Raw genomic sequence first — 16,796 nt, 5'->3', positions numbered from 1 at the left:
AGGTAATCACTGTTCTATTTCTGTTCCTAAAATTTTGTGTTTTCCGGAAGTATTATTAATGGAATCATACAATGCATACTCTTTCAAGACTGGCTATTTTCATGTAGCACAACATATTTGAAATTCTTCCATGTTGTCGTGTGCATGTCAGGAGTTTATTCTTTTTTATTGCTGAGTATTTTTCTATTGTATGAACATATCATGGTTTGTTTATCTCTTCATCCATCGTTAGGATATCTGTGCTGTTTCCAATTTTTGGCATTTATGAATAGAGCCATTATAAACATTTAAATATAGGTTTTCGTGTGAACATAAGTTTTCGTTGTTTTTGGGTAAGTACCTAGGAATGGGCTGGCTGAATAATAGGGTAAGTGTATAGTTAACTTTATAAGAAATTGACAAGCTGTTTGCCAAAGCGGTTGTACCATTTGCATTCCCAACAGCGATGTAAGAGTTCTAGTTGTTCTGCATTCTCGGCAGCACTTGGAATTGTCACTATGTTTTTTTTAGCTATTCTAATAGATGTGCAGTGGTACTCACTGTGATTTTAACTTGCATTTCCCTAATGAGTAATGAGATTTAATTCTTCATGTTTACTTATTTGCCATCTGTATATCACCTTTTTTGGTAGAGTGTCTGTTAAATCTTTTGCCCATTTAAAAAATTGGATTGTTTGCTTTTTTATGTTTTAGTTTTGGGAGTTCTGTAAATATTCTGGATACAAATCCCTTGTTATATATGAGATGTGCAAAAATTTTCTCCCAGACTGTGGCTTGTCTTTTCATTTTCTTAATAGTGTCTTTCACATAGCAGAAGTTTTAAATTTTGATGAAGTTCTTTCAATCCATTTTTTTTCAAGAGAATTGTGCTTTGGGTGTTGTAACTAAGAAACCTTTGCCCAAGCCAAGATCCAAAGATTTTCTCCTGCATTTTACTATAGAAATTTTATAATTTGATGTTTTACATTTGTCTGTGCTGTATTTTGAGTTCATTTTTGTATAAGGTGCAAGGCATATGTTGAGATACATATTTAAAAAAATACGGAGAGGCAAGATCGCGGCATAGAGAGGAGTGGAAGCTAAGTAGTCCCCCTGGAACAACTACAAAAAACCAGAAACAACTAGTAAATAATCCAGAATAACTGCGGGGGGACAAACGAGACCATCCACTCATCATACACCAACCTGAATTGGGAGGAATGCCCAAGAACACAGCATAAAATCTGTGAGCAAAACCTGTGGATCCAAGTCCCGAGACCCCCTCCCCCATAGCCCGAGCTGCAAAGCCTCGTGGTGCCAGAGAGAAGCTCTCTCCCAGCAAGCGAATATAGCTCAGCTGAGCTCCAACTGGGGTTTTAAGTAGCGAGTGTGAACTGCTCACTACAGGTACACATCCCCAAAAAACAGACAGAGGCTTTGGGTGATGACTGACCTGGGAGAGCCGGAGGGTTGCCTTGGACTGGGTCTGAAGGGGACTACCTGTTTCTTTTTCGGCTCAGTGGAGAGAGCCCCAGTCATTTTCAGTTTCCAGGGCTGTGATTCGGGGAAAGGTGGAGACAGCACAAGCAGAGAGCGAGACCATTGAAATGCTAATGACCTCCACCTGAGGGGTCTGTCTTCTCTAGGAGGAAAGGGGTGGGGCCCTTTCCATTCAGAACCAGATCCCAGAGCCTGGGGGAACACGACCATACCTCCTCACACCAGTCAAGAATTACAGGCTAACAGGCATCACCTGCTGGGCAGAAAAGCACAGTGACCTGAGGCATCAAAGGGTGGAGCAATTTTCTAAGACACACCCGCAGGGAAACCAGATACTGAATATTTCTTCCCTCTGGGACCTGAGCCTGTTCTGGTCTGGGAAAACCTGATGTGGATAACCAAGGAAACCATGCCTAGACAACAGAAAATTACAACCTACACGAAGAAAAACAAAGTTATGGCCCAGTCAAAGGAACAAACGCACACTTCAACTGAGATACAGGAATTTAAACAACTAATGCTAAATCAATTCAAAAAGTTTAGAGAAGATATTGCAAAAGAGATAGAAGCTGTAAAGGAAACACTGGGCATATATACGGCAGAAATCAAAAGTTCAAAAAAACAACTAGTAGAATCTATGGAAATGAAAGGCACAACACAAGAGATGAAAGACACAATGGAAACATACAACAGCAGATCTCAAGAGGCAGAAGAAAACACTCAGGAACTGGAGAACAAAACACCTGAAAGCCTACACGCAAAGGAGCAGATGGAGAAAAGAATGAAAAAATATGAGCAACATCTCCAGGAACTCAAGGATGAAACAAAGTACAATAATGTATGTATCATTGGTGTCCCAGAAGGATAAGAGAAGGGAAAGGGGGCAGAAGCAATAATAGAGGAAATAATTAATGAAAATTTCCCATCTCTTATGAAAGACATAAAACTACAGATCCAAGAAGGGCAGCGTACTCCAAACAGAAGAGATATGAATAGGCCTATGCCAAGACACTTATTAATCAGATTATCAAATGTCAAAGACAAAGAGAGAATCCTGAAAGCAGCAAGAGAAAAGCAATCCATTACATACAAAGGAAGCTTAATAAGACTATGTGTGGATCTCTCAGCAGAAACCACGGAGGCAAGAAGGAAGTGGTGTGATATATTTAAGATACTGAAAGAGAAAAACCGCCAACCAAGAATCCTGTATCCAGCAAAGCTGTCCTTCGAATATGAGGGAGAGCTCAAAATATTTTCTGACAAACAGACAACGAGAGACTTTGTGAACAAGACACCTGCCCTACAGGAAATACTAAAGGGAGCACTACAGGGTGATAGAAGACAGGAGTGCGTGGTTTGGAACACAATTTTGGGAGATGGTAGCACAACAATGTAAGTACACTGAACAAAGGTAACTATGAATACAGTTGAGAGAGGAAGGTGGGGAGCATGTGAGACACCACAAGAAAGGAGGAAAGATAAAGACTGGGACTGTGTAACTTGGTGAAATCTAGAGTATTCAACAATTGTGATAAAATGTATAAATATGTTCTTTTACGAGGGAGAACAAGCAAATGTCAGCCTTGCAAGGTGTTAAAAATGGGGAGGCATTGGGGGAGGGATGCAATCAGCATAAACTAGAGACTGTAACTAATAGAATCAATGTATTATGCTTCCTTTAATGTAACAAAGGTGATATACCAAAGTGAATGCAGATAAGAGGGGGGGATAGGGGAGGCATGTTAGACACTTGACATTGGTGGTATTGTCTGATTCTTTATTCTACTTTGATTTAAGGTTATTTTTCCTTTTGCTGCTTCCTAGCTGTCATTTTTTTTCCCTCTTTCTTTTGCCTCTCTACCTTCTTTGACTCTCCCTCCTGCCTTGTGGAAGAAATGTAGATGCCCTTATACAGATAGTGGTGAAGGTGGTGAACACATAAATGTATGACCATGCAGAGAACCATCGATTATTTACTTGGGATGGAATGTATGGTGAGTGAACAAAACCATATTAAAAAAAACTGGGTTGATGACAAAACCTCGAGGGCAATATACTGAGTGAAATAAGCCAGACACATAAGGACAATTATTGCAGGGTCTCACTGATAGGAACTAATTATAATATGTAAACTCATAGACATGAAATATAAGGTACCAAGATATAGGACGAGGCTTAAGAATGGGGAGTGGTTGCTTAGTATGAGCAGAATGTTCAATTAGGATGAACTTAAATGTTTGGAAATGAACAGGGGTGTTGGTAGCAAGATGTGAGTATAACTAACAGCACGGAATGGTGTGCGAATGAGGTGGAAAGGGGAAGCTCAGAGTCATATATTTCACCAGAAGGAAAGTTGGAGGTCAAAAGATGGGAATGTATAAAACTGAATCCTGTTGTGGGCAATGTCCATGATCAACTGTATAAATACTAGAAATCGCTTCCATGAACCGGAACAAATGTATGACAATACAATTAGAAGTTAATAATAGAGGGGCATATAGGGAAGAACTATATACCTGTTACAAACTATATACTACAGTTAGTAGTATTTCAACATTTTTTCATAAACAGTAACAAATGTACTATACCAATACTACGAGTCAACAATTGAGGGGGGTTGGTTAGGGATAGGGGAGGATTAGAGTTTCCTTTTCTTTTTTTCTTTTTTCATCTTTCACTTTATTTCTTGTCTGGAGTAATGAAAAGTTTCTAAAAATTGAACAAAAATTAAGTGTGATGGATGCACAGCTGTATGAGGGTACCCAGGGGCAAGTGATTGTACACTTTGGATCTTTAGATAATTGTATGGTATCTGAACAATCTCAATAAAAATGAAAAAAAAAATACGGCTGTCCAATTATCTAGCATCACTCGTTGAAAAGATTATCCTTTCTTCATTGAATTGCATTTGTATCTTTATGAAAAAAATCAATCATATATTGGTGGGTCTATTTCTAGACTCTAGTCCATTTACTAATACCATACTATCTTGATTATTGTAGCTTGATAATTAGTTTTCATATCAGATAGTATGAGTCCCCCAACTTTATCCTTCTATTTCAAAATTTTTTTGTCTCTTCTAGATCTTTGTCTTTCTGTAAACATTTTAGTATCAGCTTTTTGATATCTATAAAGAATCATGCTTGGATTTTGATTGGGATTTTGTTAAGTCTTTAAAACACTTTGGGGAGATGTGAATTTTCCAATTCACGAACACAGAATAGCTCTCCATTTATTTAAGTCTACTTTGATTTCTTTCACTGTTTTGTAGTCTTCAGTAGACAGATCCTTCACATACTTTTAAAAGGTTTATACATAAGTATTTCATTTTTTGGGTGCTATTGTAAATGGTACTTAAGTTTTTTTGTTATTTCCAAAAGTTCATTGCTACTATATAGAAATCAATTATTTTTACATATTGACCTTGCATCCTGCCACCTTGCTAAACCCACTTATTAGTACTTTTAGGGTTTTTTTTTTTTTTAAGATTCCTTGGGATTTTCTATGTAAAAAATTGTGTCTTCTGAAAATAGAAACATTTATTTCTTCTTTTCCAACCTATATGGACTGACTTCCACCCTCTCTCCCTCCCTCCCTTCTCTCCCTTTCTTCCTTCCTTCTTCCCTCCCTTCCTTCCTTCCCTCGCCTTAGTGCAATGGCTAAGAAGGCATATGCAATATTGAATAGGAGTAGTGTGAGCAGACGTCCTTATCTTGTTCTCGATTTTAGGGAGAAAGCATTTGGTCTTTCACCATTTACGTACATGGTTAGCTGTAAGTTTTTTTGGTAGATGCCTGTTACCAGGTTAAGGAAGTTCTCTTGTGAGTTTGCTGAGAGCTGGTGTTTTAAAAATCAGAAATGGATGTTGAACTTCATCAAATGCTGGCTGTTGCAGGAGCCCGGTACTGTACAAGCTGTCTGTGCTTCAGGAACCTGACCCTGGAGAAACTAACTGCACAGGAGCCTGCTGAGACAGCACAATGGAAGGAGAGTCCCTTATTTCTGCAGTGGCTCTCCAATGTTTATTGCAATGTCTACTGACAAAGCTTAACGTTCTGGCAGCTGGCAGAGAAAAAATACTTAAAGGGAACAGCTCCATTGTCACAGAGCAGGCAATGAACAGTGCGTTTGCAACTGAGGCAAGAAACTGATGTCGGCACAGGACAGATGTAGGTCTGGCTGAAGGGAGGTACCAAGCCCAGATGGGTGCAGCCTGGGAGCTGCTGCCACCATTGTGGTGGCTGTGACTTTGCCCATGGGAGGTGAGCTGGGAAGTCAGGAGCCCCTGGAAGCAGGAGGTCAAGTGGGCTGGTGAGTCTGAGTCAGGCAGACCTTAGCCTGCAAGCAGAGTAACCTGCAGGTCCTCAGGACAAGGTAGAATATAAAAAGATAAAAGATGTACTTCCTGCTCTTTAAAAAAACAGGACTCTCTTGAGACGAGGCAGACCAGCAAACAATTCCTATTATGAGCTATGTGCCTTAACGGAGCTAAGACCAGGGTGCTGGTCACGAGGTGCCTTGGCTGACTCCTGCACCCACCTTGTGCTATTTCTTGCCACTCTGTGGTCATACTCAACTCCGGGCAGGCTCCCAAGCTCATCATGTTCTGTCCAACTTCTTGGTTTTGCACATGCTCTTGCCTCTGCCTGGAACACCTCCCCTTCTCAAAACACCGAACTCATCATCCTTCACATCTCAATGGGACATCACATTCTCCAGGAAACTTTCAATGATGGTCCAAGTCTGGGCTGGACCGCTCCTCTATCTGTTGTAGCACTGATTCTACTGTTAATGCAGCTCACAGCATGTTGAATCATAATTGCTTGTTTAGCTGTCCGCCTATCAGACTGGTCTGTGAACGCTTTGAGAGCAAAGACCAAATCTTGTTCACTATTACTTTCCCAACAGTGTGACTGGCATGCTGTAGGCACTTTGTCAAATGCTTGTTGAGTGACTGAAAAAAGGGTGAAAGACTGGAAGTGGCGAGCATGGAGGGGATGGCAGGAGTTGGAAACTCCTACAGAGCTTGCACACTTGGGGTGTTTCTGGAAGACAATGGGGAGCCACTGAGGACTATAAGCAAAGGAGATCCATGATCGGTTTTCTATGTGAGAAAGATCTCCCTAGCTGCATCATGGTGAATGAATTGGATGGGGACAAGAGTGGGGGTAGAAAGACCAGGAGGTCCTTGCAATGATTCCAGAGGAACTAGAGGAGATGGGACCTGGGGAACAGGTGGAAGGGCTTGCCTTGGTCAGGAGGAGGGCATCTCTGAGGTGCAGAAGGATGCCTGGAGAGAAGTGGGCTGCTTGACGTTTGTTGCGGAGGCTTTGTTACATGCCTCCTACCCCTTGCTGAATCATTAGCTCCTGCAGGGAAGGGCCTGAGTCCTCCTATCCTTAGTGCTTCCCCTCTGCCTAGGACACCAGTTTCTGCCCTTGGCAGGTCCTGAGTAGGGTAGGCTGGCTTGCTGGCAGAGTCCAGGAGGATCCAGAAGGAGAGGCCAGAGTCTTTGTGAAATTACCTTGGCAAGTTTATTGAAACCCCAGGAACACAAAGAGCAGTACAAACAGGCAACCCAGTCCCACCCCCAGCCCTCCCCGGAACTTGCAGACACAAACCCTCATGCAGCAGACAACACTGGGCCTCACAACTCCAATAGGGGCAGGGACACATGGTGCAGAGCAGAGGCCATCTCTCCACCTGCACCCCACCCACCTTTTGGACACAGAGGCCCGAGTAAAACCACCCACCCAGGAAAAGAAATATCCAGGACATATGCCACTGGGAGAACTGGGGGAACCATCTCAAGGGATCCCTTGGGCCACTGAGGACTTTGGATCCTTCTGGGTTAGGAAGAGAAGGAAAGAACCTTCTCCTGCCAGGGAGAGGGAAGAGTAAGAACACAAAGGACTACAGGCTAAAGCCGCTTGCAGTATGGACAGTTAACTAGATTCTCCAAATTAATCTCCAGCCATGGATGATGAGAGTGCCACAGCACATTCTTTTTGGCTTTGAACTGTTCCTTTTCTCCCTAGATGGACTGATTGTTTTTTTTTTGAATCTGCGTTTGTTGAGGCTGTTTAGCCGGATGGGGAGTGCTCCAAAGGAAGGAAACTGGGAGTCAGCTGGGGCTGCAGATGGGGCATCTACATGGTGAAAAATCCCCTAAGAGGACACTGGGCCAGGCAGAGCAACCCCTGGGGAGAAGCGGGTGTCGGATTCCTGGCAGGAGGGGTGGCTGGGAGCCCCTCAGGCACAGAGCCCACGCGCCCCGAGGGATAGGAGCAGGAGACTTGGAGATGGTTCCTCTTTCGGCAGCGGCTGTCAGCACTCAGCTCTCAGAACTTGGTCTGGCGGGAGGTGGTGGAGGTGACGAAGCGGACGCTGCGGCCGCCGCTGCAGCTGCTGAAGCCCCGCTGGCTGGGCAGGGGGCAGGGGGCGCTGGGGACGCAGGCCTCGCCCACGATCACGGAGCCGCCCCTGGCGCCCGAGCTCAGCAGCTCCCCGCCGGCCGCGGCGACCCGGGCCCCGCCCAGGCTCGAGGCACAGACGCCGCCGGAAGTCAGGACCCCGCCGGTGGAGCGGGAGCTGCTGCTGCTGGAGAAGACGACCGCGCCGCGGGAGACGGCGCCGCTGGGGAAGGGCTCGGGCCCGCACACCACGCCGCCCCGGGAGCTGCTCACCGCTGCGGAAGGAAGAAACAAACCGTCAGAGAGGCTGCCGCTTCGGGGGCGTCTCTTCACCTTGGGGCCCCGGGGCCCAGCCCTCCCTGCTCCCCGCTGGGGCTGCACCTCGGGAGTCCGCAGCCTGGGAAGGGTGGTTTGGGGAGGAGGGGGTAAAGGGCTTTTGGCAACAGGGGAAGTGGCCCCGGGTTGAAGTGATCCCTGTTGTCTATATCCTTCCCCCCTCTTGTCTGGGTGACTAAAAAGGCTGTGATTATACTAAGGTCAAACATCCAGATTAAAATGGAAGAATTCAGCCAATTCCCTAGATGTTTGCATATATCCAGAAATTGTCACTTAGATGTAGCTCAGGTCAGGCTGAGTTGTGTGAGGAGGCAGGGAGCCAGATTTTCCAGGTAGCGGCTGCAGCGGCCTCCATAAAGCAGAGGGGTTTCTCTTCCAATTAGATTACACCCCTCGGTGGTCCTCACAGTCCCACCTAAACCAGCACACAAGAAACCCCTCCAACACCAGCTCTTCCTGCCCAGAGTCTGCAGCCATGCTCTGCGGGCCCTCTGGTCTCCACCCAGCCCCTCCATGGTCTCCTCCATGCCCCAGGACCCTAACCGCACTAAACCTTGCTTAGACCAGCCCCCATCTGCGGAGGGCACCTCTCCTCTTTCCAAAACCCGTCCCGCCACCCCGGGTCTTCACTCAAGCCTGACTTCCTGCAGAAGGACATTCCTTGCCACCTGCCTCCCTTGGCGGGCACTCTCCTCTGTCGGACCCAAGTACCACCACATGCAGGTGTATATTTGTGCTCTTGGAGTCAGAAACCAAACACAGGTTTGAATGCTGGCTGTGCTGATGACTAGCTTTGTGACTTCAGGCAAATCACGTATTTTCTCTGAGTGAGAAAAATGGGATGCCAGAGCCTGATCCTCTCTCCAGGGATCCTTTGAGGAGTAGGGTGATGGTGGATAGCACTCATCTCCTCAAGAAGACTATAGCTCCAGAGAGCAGGGGCTGAGTCTTGTGCTTCTTTGTGCCCCTACCCCACCCTGTAGTACCCAGTGCAGTGCCCTGCATGCTTGGGGCATCACGGGTACAGCAGGTGGGACACCCACTCAGCTGTGTTTCCTCCTCTGCCGTCAGGAGGTGAGAGAACTCTCTAGCACTGGTCTTTCCACCCCTCCCTGGCCTTTGCCCTTGAAGGACAAGGCCATCAAAACAAGAATGGCTGTTTTTCTTCTGGGGCTTTCTCACACTTTGTAGCTGCTGCAAACCTTTGTGACTACTTCACTCTGGGGAAGGTGGGCTCCGGGGAGGTCTCAGGCCATGGTCAAGGACATCCTGCCAGTCTGGGGCCTGATGGTCCCTGCTCCCCCGACTGGCTGGCCCAGCCCAGCCAACCTCCTGGCAGGCCCAGCCCAGCCAACCTCCTGGCAGGCCCCTGACCCCAGTGTGGGCTCCAGTTTAAAGGCAATTCTGAGGGCCCCAGGAGAGGAATTGATGAAGAGGGAAAAAGACTTCAGTTTCTTACATATGTTCACTGGTCCGACACCTTCACAGATCCTGGAGAGACAAGAAACAAGTCGGTTGACAAGCACTGTTATCCCTGAAAATCTTACTTGCTATAAAAATAATTTTCTTGGCTGAGTGATCAAGAGAACCGATGGTTCTCACCCCATGCCTGTGCATGCATCCAGGAACTTTAGAAAACTATTGAATCAAAATATTTGAGGAAACATATTCTTCTTCTTTTTTAAAACAAACCTGCCAACAAAGCAAAAACTGCCTGCGATTCTGGTACAGTCTGTCTATGCACTTCCATTTGGGAGCTGCAGATCTAGAGCCTTCCTCTAATCCCTTGCCAAGGGCAACCCCAACTAATGTTTGCAGAAAAGGTGTTGTCACCTCCAGAGAGTGCTCATTTTGGAAATTCTTCAATTCTTCGCCTGGTTTTCCACCACCCTTTCCCCACCCTTTAGTTAGTCTTTCTGGATGCCTAAGTCTGACTTGATTCCCTCCTGCTGCACTAAGAGCGCTCACCGGCTCTCCTCGCCCTCCAGCAGGCGCCTGTAGGTGGCGATCTCGATGTCCAGGGCCAGCTTGACATTCATCAGCTCCTGGTACTCACGCAGCTGCTGGGCCATGTCCTGCTTGGCCTGCTGCAGGGCGGCCTCCAGCTCAGCCAACTTACACTTGGCATCGTTGAGGGCCGCCTCACCCTGCTGCTCCGCCTGGGCCACCCCGGCCTCCAGCTTGGCACGCTGCAAGGAAGGCAGATTGCAGGTGAGCTTTGAGGAACCAAGGCGGGGGGTCTTGGGAAATTTGAAACCCTGCCCCCTGTTGGTGGGAACACAGCTTGATGCCAAGCCAGGGATGGAGTTTCGGGTCTCTGCTTTCCTAGGGACTGATGCCACTATGGTTTGATGTCACTGGGGACGTGGCATGGCTTTTCTTTAGTTTCCATCCCCACTGATCTTACCCAATTCCTGCTGCCCCAAGATCCTCAGGGTCCAGGGAATAAACCTGTTCTTTCTGTTTCACCTTCCCTCTCTCAGTCTATGCGAGACCTATCGTTCTATACGGGAGGCTCCTCTTGCCTTCCATATTTCCTCCTCCAGGAAGCTTCCCAGACTTTGTTTGTGGGCCTTGGTGGTCTCTCCACAGTTTGGAGCCCTGGCTCTCCCCTCTCTGGTGTTCCCTCTCATTTCCTTTGCCCACCTGAGCCTTGGTGTGCTCGATCTCTGCTGTCAGCCTCTGGATCAGACGGGTCAGCTCGTTGATTTCATCCCGCGTGCTGCGCAGGTTGTCAGAGTGCTGGCCGGCTGTCACCCGCATCTCCTCATACTGGAGGGAGGGGGATGTGTGCCATGGGTTCAAGATCAGGTCACTGAGTTGGGGGCCTCAGACCTCCTCTGGGCCCACTCCCTCATATGAGTCTTACCCCCAGGACTGCCCATACCCCTTCCCGAGCACCCCCTGCCCACCTTGGTCTGGTACCAGGCCTCAGCGTCGGCCCGGCTGCGCCTGGCGATCTCCTCATACTCGGCCTTGATCTCGGCAATGATCCCGTCGAGGTTCAGGTCCCGGCTGTTGTCCATCTTCACAATGACCGAGGTCTCTGAGATGTGCGACTGCAGCAACTGGATTTCCTGTGTTGGGGGATCAGCAAGGCAGATGGGCTGAGGGCCCCGCTCAGTGGCCTGGACTCTGATATAGGGGTCCCAGAACGTGATGTCAGGAGCAGAGAAGATTGCAGCCTGCTCTGGATCCTTGGCTCAGAGCAGAGCAGCGGAGGAGACTGCCATTCGAGTTTGACTTTAGAACCCTCATGTATTTTGGAGACATCCTTATAACATCCTAATTTACTTAGGTGACTATTCCAACCTTGGGGTCCTAGGGACTTTGTGGAGAGGACTGGGAGCCATGCTAGGACTTAAACTTGTCTTTAGGTTATTCACAAAGTGGTTGTGTTGGTCATGGATCATTGAGGGCTGGCTATATTTCAGAACTCGGTGGTCTAGAAATTCACATATCCTTAGTCCTTAATAGAACTTGGATACTGGGCTGCAAGGTAAGGGCTGAAGAAAGCTCATTTCACCCAGTACCAGAAATTTAGCTCTGTCTGGGTCTCTACCAGACAAAACAGACCACTTACAAAGCAAAAAGAGCAACTTGGTTTAGCTAATTAGATCAAAACCATTTTTTTCTTTACGTCTCCCAGCAAATCAGTTTTCCAGAGTCTTCTGATTGGTAGATGGGAAGTGAGGTTTCTAGAACTCAGTTTTTGGAATGCCTAATAAGGAGTTGGACCATACAGATCCAAGGAGTTTATTCAAAAGCCTGAGTCAGGGTTCTGAGAATTCTGCTTATCTTACCTTCTCTACCTGCAGATACATTAGCATAGAGAGCATATAGATTTGAGTGGGAGGAAAGACATCTGGTACCAAATGTTTGAAAATATGCCGCGCCAGACTAAGCCCTCAGAGAGTTCAGGCCAAGTATTGAGCTCCTTCCTTGGGTGATTCAGAGAGGCTGAGCCCTCACCTGCATGTACAGAGTTTTCAGGAAGTCAATCTCTTGCACTAGTGCATCCACGTTGGCTTCTAGATCAGACTTATTTAAGAAAGCTGTATCCACATCCTGCATAAAGGAGAGAAAGACAAAATACTCATTGCCTGTATGTCTCTTGCACCTTCCACCTTGGCTGGGTCTGGAGATGGGTGTGAAGATCAGGCCAATTCCCACAGGGCCAGGCCAGGGCTTCCGGGATGGGTTCTGAAGTCATAGGATGGAATTGATGCCTAGTGACCATTGATGTTCTCTCTACTAGAATGTGAAAACTCCCCCAGTGGCTCCTGGACATTTTCTCTAAATATAATCTCAGTCCTGATGCTTATTTAGAGGCAAGGGGAAATCTGGAAAATTCAAGATACTTAAAAGGTCATCTCCTTGGATCTTTGCTCTTGCAGAGCAATTAAGGCCAAATCAGAAATGTAAAGGGAACATGTTTTGATCTTAGGGGTCCTACTGTCTTTGTGTGAGTAGACCCAGATTCCAAAGGGATGCCTGGGGAAGTTCCTGGCACGGAGGGTTTTGAGAACATTTGCCTGCCTGGAGGAGAAGTTTGCCTGGATCTGTTGCTCTGTCTTACCTTCTTCAGAGCCACAAATTCATTCTCAGCATTGGCCCGGAATACCACCTCCTCCTCATACCTAGGATGGCAAGCATTAAGAAGGGAAGTTCTTACTCTGAATTGAGAGTCAAGGATAACTAACTCCCTAGTGAACCACTTAAGATCGCTCCAGGTGGAAGCATGGCTCTCTGTTGCCACCCCCATGCTGTCATCCCCTCTCTCCCACCTTTACGTACTTTTATGAGCCAGTGGCCCTCAGTTCTCCAGTCCATTTTACTTTCTCAAATTAGGATTTGGGGTGTGAACATCTGGACCATTGTTATGCTCCTCAGTTAGAAAAGAATTAGCATCATGCCCTTGATCACAGGGGAGGACACCCAATTCAATGCTGAACCTGGTCACTGTTTTCAAGAGCTACGTAGGAGGAGCCCCCCTCTCACCATACATTTCGCTGACCCCTGCCCTGTCCCAAGGCTGGTATTGTAACTAACATTCAGCCCTGATCCTTCCAGCTGCTCTCATCTGAGTTTAGTGGCTGCAGCCCGGATGTCACTCACTTCTTCTTGAAGCCCTCCAGGACGTCCTGCATATGGTTCCTCTCTGCCTCAAGCCGGACCTTGTCGCCACTCACTGATTCCAGCTGCCTCTGCAGCATGGTGATGTAGTTCTCAAAGAGGGGCTCCAGATTGCTCCTGGTGCATTTCTGCTCTTGGAGGAAGTGCCACTTGGTCTCTAAGAGCTTATTCTGCTGCTCCAGGAACCGCACCTAAATTCAAAGGGGTAAAAAATGGCAATTGAAGTGACCAGTGGGGTCACCATCATGTCTATCAGTTCTTCAGATGATTTCAGATGACCCTTAACCACAGGTTGGCCTCATTCTCTCCACTGTTGAGTTTTATCCCTCATCTAACTCGGTAGAAGATAGAAGGGTGGGTCTGTGACCCCCTCCTCATGCTCAACCAGGCTCAGTCACAAATAGAAGCTTTTGAACCCAAACACTTCACCACCACTTCCCCTTCTACCATCTAAAGAATGTGTAAGGCAGTCTGTTAAGAAGTTACAAAGATTCGTTCTGCTTAATCATATGCTTTGCCTATATCTAAAAAAACAAAAAATCAGCCCTAGCAGAGAATGAAGAGCAGAGTGAAATTCATTTGGGTTGGGATGGGGCTTCAGAGATTGTAAGTCATACCCATCATCTCAGATATTACTTTGGCTGTAAAGCTGGAAGAAAACATAAAGATCATTTGCTCTACCTTCCTACCCCCCAATTTTAGAGATGAAGAAACTGAAGCTCACAGAAGTTAATTTCCAATATCAAACACAATCAAAGGGTTCCAGCTCCATGCTCATGGCTTGTGGGGTGTCAGTTCTTTTGGATTGTCTACATCACTCTTCCTTTACATCAGACTGAAGATCAGCAGCTACCAATGACCATTCCCTATAGTGTCCCCCACCTGAGGCAACTCTGGCTGAGTCTTGATACCCCAAGTAGGTGGGGCTGTGGCTACTCCCCTTTGTGGACTCCAAAGTGAATTTAATTTAGGCCTGAAAAGGCTTTTTTGCTTGTTTCTGAATGATATGGTTTGCCTCACTACATATTCCCAGAGAACAAGCTCATTATCTGAGCTTCACAGCTTGGAGCAGTTTAAACTCAGCCTGTGTCTTCAATACCGTAAGCTGGCAATGAGAACTAATAATCTGGTTCTATGGACTGAATACGTAATGTCAGATAATTGACAACATTTCATTATTAAAAAAATTCCAGATTATTGAATGAATTCTTTGATTTGTATGTGAAATTACTCAATTCCATTCTTCACTCTCCTAAAGTTGTACAAATGAGGTTGCCAGCCTCAGAAACAGAAAATCTCAAAAAGAGCATGAGGATCTCAAAAGATAAAGCCTTTAAAACATATATCAGTCAACATTTGGCTAAGGTTCTATCATTTCTAATTTGGGAGATATTTTTAAGTCCAGATGCTAGGTCTTAGTTTGCCCAAATGCCATCCTATTTGGCTGGAAGGTCCACTTTCCCCCAGAAGATACAGCCCCTGCCTTAGCCTATCCCACCATGCAGTGTTTCCGCAAGCTTGTCCATACCCTGCAGCAGAGTGACCCAAAAATCACACCACGATGCCTTTGATTGATACCTGAAGGATATGGGGTTGAGGTTTTGATGCCCCAGGCCCGAGCCTGTTCTTTTTAAGGGAGAGAGGGCCATCATCCCAAACCCAGAGATTGAGCTATCATAGGTACCTTGTCAATGAAGGAGGCAAATTTGTTGTTGAGGGTCTTGATTTGCTCCTTCTCATCCCTCTTCACTCTCTGGGCATTGGGGTCAATCTCCAGGTTGAGAGGGGTCAGCAGGCTCTGGTTAACAGTCACAGCTGTGATAGATGGGGCTGCTGGGACTCCAAGTCCTCCAACTCTGTAGCCAAAGCCAGGGCCGCCGAAGCCATAGCCAAGGCCACCGCCGGCTCCAAACCCCAGGCCAACACAACTGCCAGCGCCATACCCTAGACCAACGGCACTTCCATCACGAAAGCCAAAGGCTGCCCCACTGCCAGCACCGAAGCCAACTCCACAGTGGATAGGACGAGGTCCTACAGCTGCTATCCGGGGTGAGCATGATCCAAAGGTGATGCTCCGACTACCAAAGCCACCAAGGCCACGGAAGCCGAACCCACTCCTGCAGGAGACAGAGCTGGCCCGAAAGCGGTTCAAGTTCTGGGGTGTCACTGCTGAGCAAGAGCTGAAGCCGCCCACCCGGCGACCAGAGCTGACTCGGTAGGAGCGGCAGGACATGATGGCTTCCTGTGTGGGAGCAGAGGAACGATTGTCGAGCGGGGAAAACCGGAGCTAGGAGTCCCTCTGAAGCTAGTGGATCCCTCTTGCCCCTTTTATGTGTGTAGGGATCTGAGGATTGGCCCCATAAAAATGAAAAATGCCGTTTGCTGGCATTTATGAGCTTGGGTGGTTAGCAGAAACTCTTCATGCCTGTAACCTCCTTAACAATGAGGAAACCTCAGACACACCTGTTCTCATCAGGAACAGGGCTATAACATCAAGCCTATAAACGTTTAAAACACATAAACATAAAAATAGTCCTATTTTTTCCCCACAAGTTTACCATAATTGCCTTATGGGGACATTAGTTTGCTTTGCTCATAAATCCAACAGGCTTTTTCACTGCAAATGTGGCTAACCACTGGAAAGTTAGGATGGTAACAGCTCCAGCAAGAGGATCTCAAGGAATTAGGGGGCAAAATAGAAACAGGTCTGCAGAGCTTGAAGTAAGAAATGATACGGGAAAAATACAGTTTACTGTGTCTCTGTAGATGAGATAAATGGTCAGAAAATCTTCATGGTGTTTTCCCTATCCTCCATGATCTGGTTGGCTGTTTATATGAGAGTTGAATCTTCAGTTAAACTCATTTTTTATTTGAGACACTCAAAGAATATTCATTCATTCATTCATTCTTTCTTTCAACAATTATTGAGTGCCTACTTTGTACAAGGCAGTGTGCTTGATGCTGAGGATCCAGAGATGAGAAAGATAGTCTCTAACCTCATGGCGTGGAGGAAGATTTATCTTGAGGACTTCCACAAGTCAGCACTTCCTTGGCATGATTTGAGGCCAAAGCATGCCAACGATTTGGCCATGTAGCTATGTGGCTATGTGGAAAGTTAACCACATGATTTTGAGCCCCCCAATAAACTGTGGAGCTGATGTATTGTTCTGTCCTTGCAGTTTCCTTGGATTATTGATGCATCTTTGATTAGGATGGAGAGCACCAAGCATCTGGATAGAAAATGAAAATTTCTAAGCCCCTGGATGTTGTTATCATGTGGGCTGGTGTTTCCCCTTTCTATTCTAGTGTGGAACATGGTTCATTCTGCCTGTCCTGTGCCTGGAGGAACTTGTGTTTGACCAGAAGCTGGAGATTCTTAGTGATTCTGTTTGGAAGGGGATATGTGCTTTTGACATGAGCTATCCAGCTCAGC

The 16,796-nt window shown here is 46.6% G+C and overlaps 1 protein-coding gene across 1 annotated transcript; it reads right to left on the bottom strand.

Moving 5' to 3' along the window:
* Window positions 1-7,819: 7,819 nt before the first annotated feature.
* Window positions 7,820-15,596, bottom strand: KRT84 (keratin 84). The gene is made up of 9 exons (XM_037845649.1): window positions 15,048-15,596; window positions 13,346-13,554; window positions 12,807-12,867; window positions 12,200-12,295; window positions 11,140-11,304; window positions 10,874-10,999; window positions 10,196-10,416; window positions 9,687-9,718; window positions 7,820-8,166 (listed from the first exon to the last, which is right to left on the bottom strand). The coding sequence occupies exons 1-9, from the start codon at window positions 15,594-15,596 to the stop codon at window positions 7,820-7,822; spliced, it is 1,806 nt and encodes a 601-aa protein (XP_037701577.1).
* Between the last annotated feature and the right edge of the window lie 1,200 nt (window positions 15,597-16,796).

The sequence above is a fragment of the Choloepus didactylus genome, chromosome 8, assembly GCF_015220235.1.
Source record: "Choloepus didactylus isolate mChoDid1 chromosome 8, mChoDid1.pri, whole genome shotgun sequence".
Lineage (NCBI taxonomy): Eukaryota > Metazoa > Chordata > Mammalia > Pilosa > Megalonychidae > Choloepus > Choloepus didactylus.
This window is presented reverse-complemented; position numbering and strand designations above follow the sequence as displayed.

Excerpts from the sequence above, each read along its gene's own strand:
- KRT84 (XM_037845649.1), bottom strand. The coding sequence starts at position 15,596 with ATGTCCTGCCGCTCCTACCGAGTCAGCTCTGGTCGCCGGGTGGGCGGC. Across the intron at positions 13,555-15,047 it reads TTGCCTCCTTCATTGACAAG|GTGCGGTTCCTGGAGCAGCA; the intron begins GTACCTATGATA and ends CTTTGAATTTAG. Across the intron at positions 12,868-13,345 it reads CTGGAGGGCTTCAAGAAGAA|GTATGAGGAGGAGGTGGTAT; the intron begins GTGAGTGACATC and ends TTGCCATCCTAG.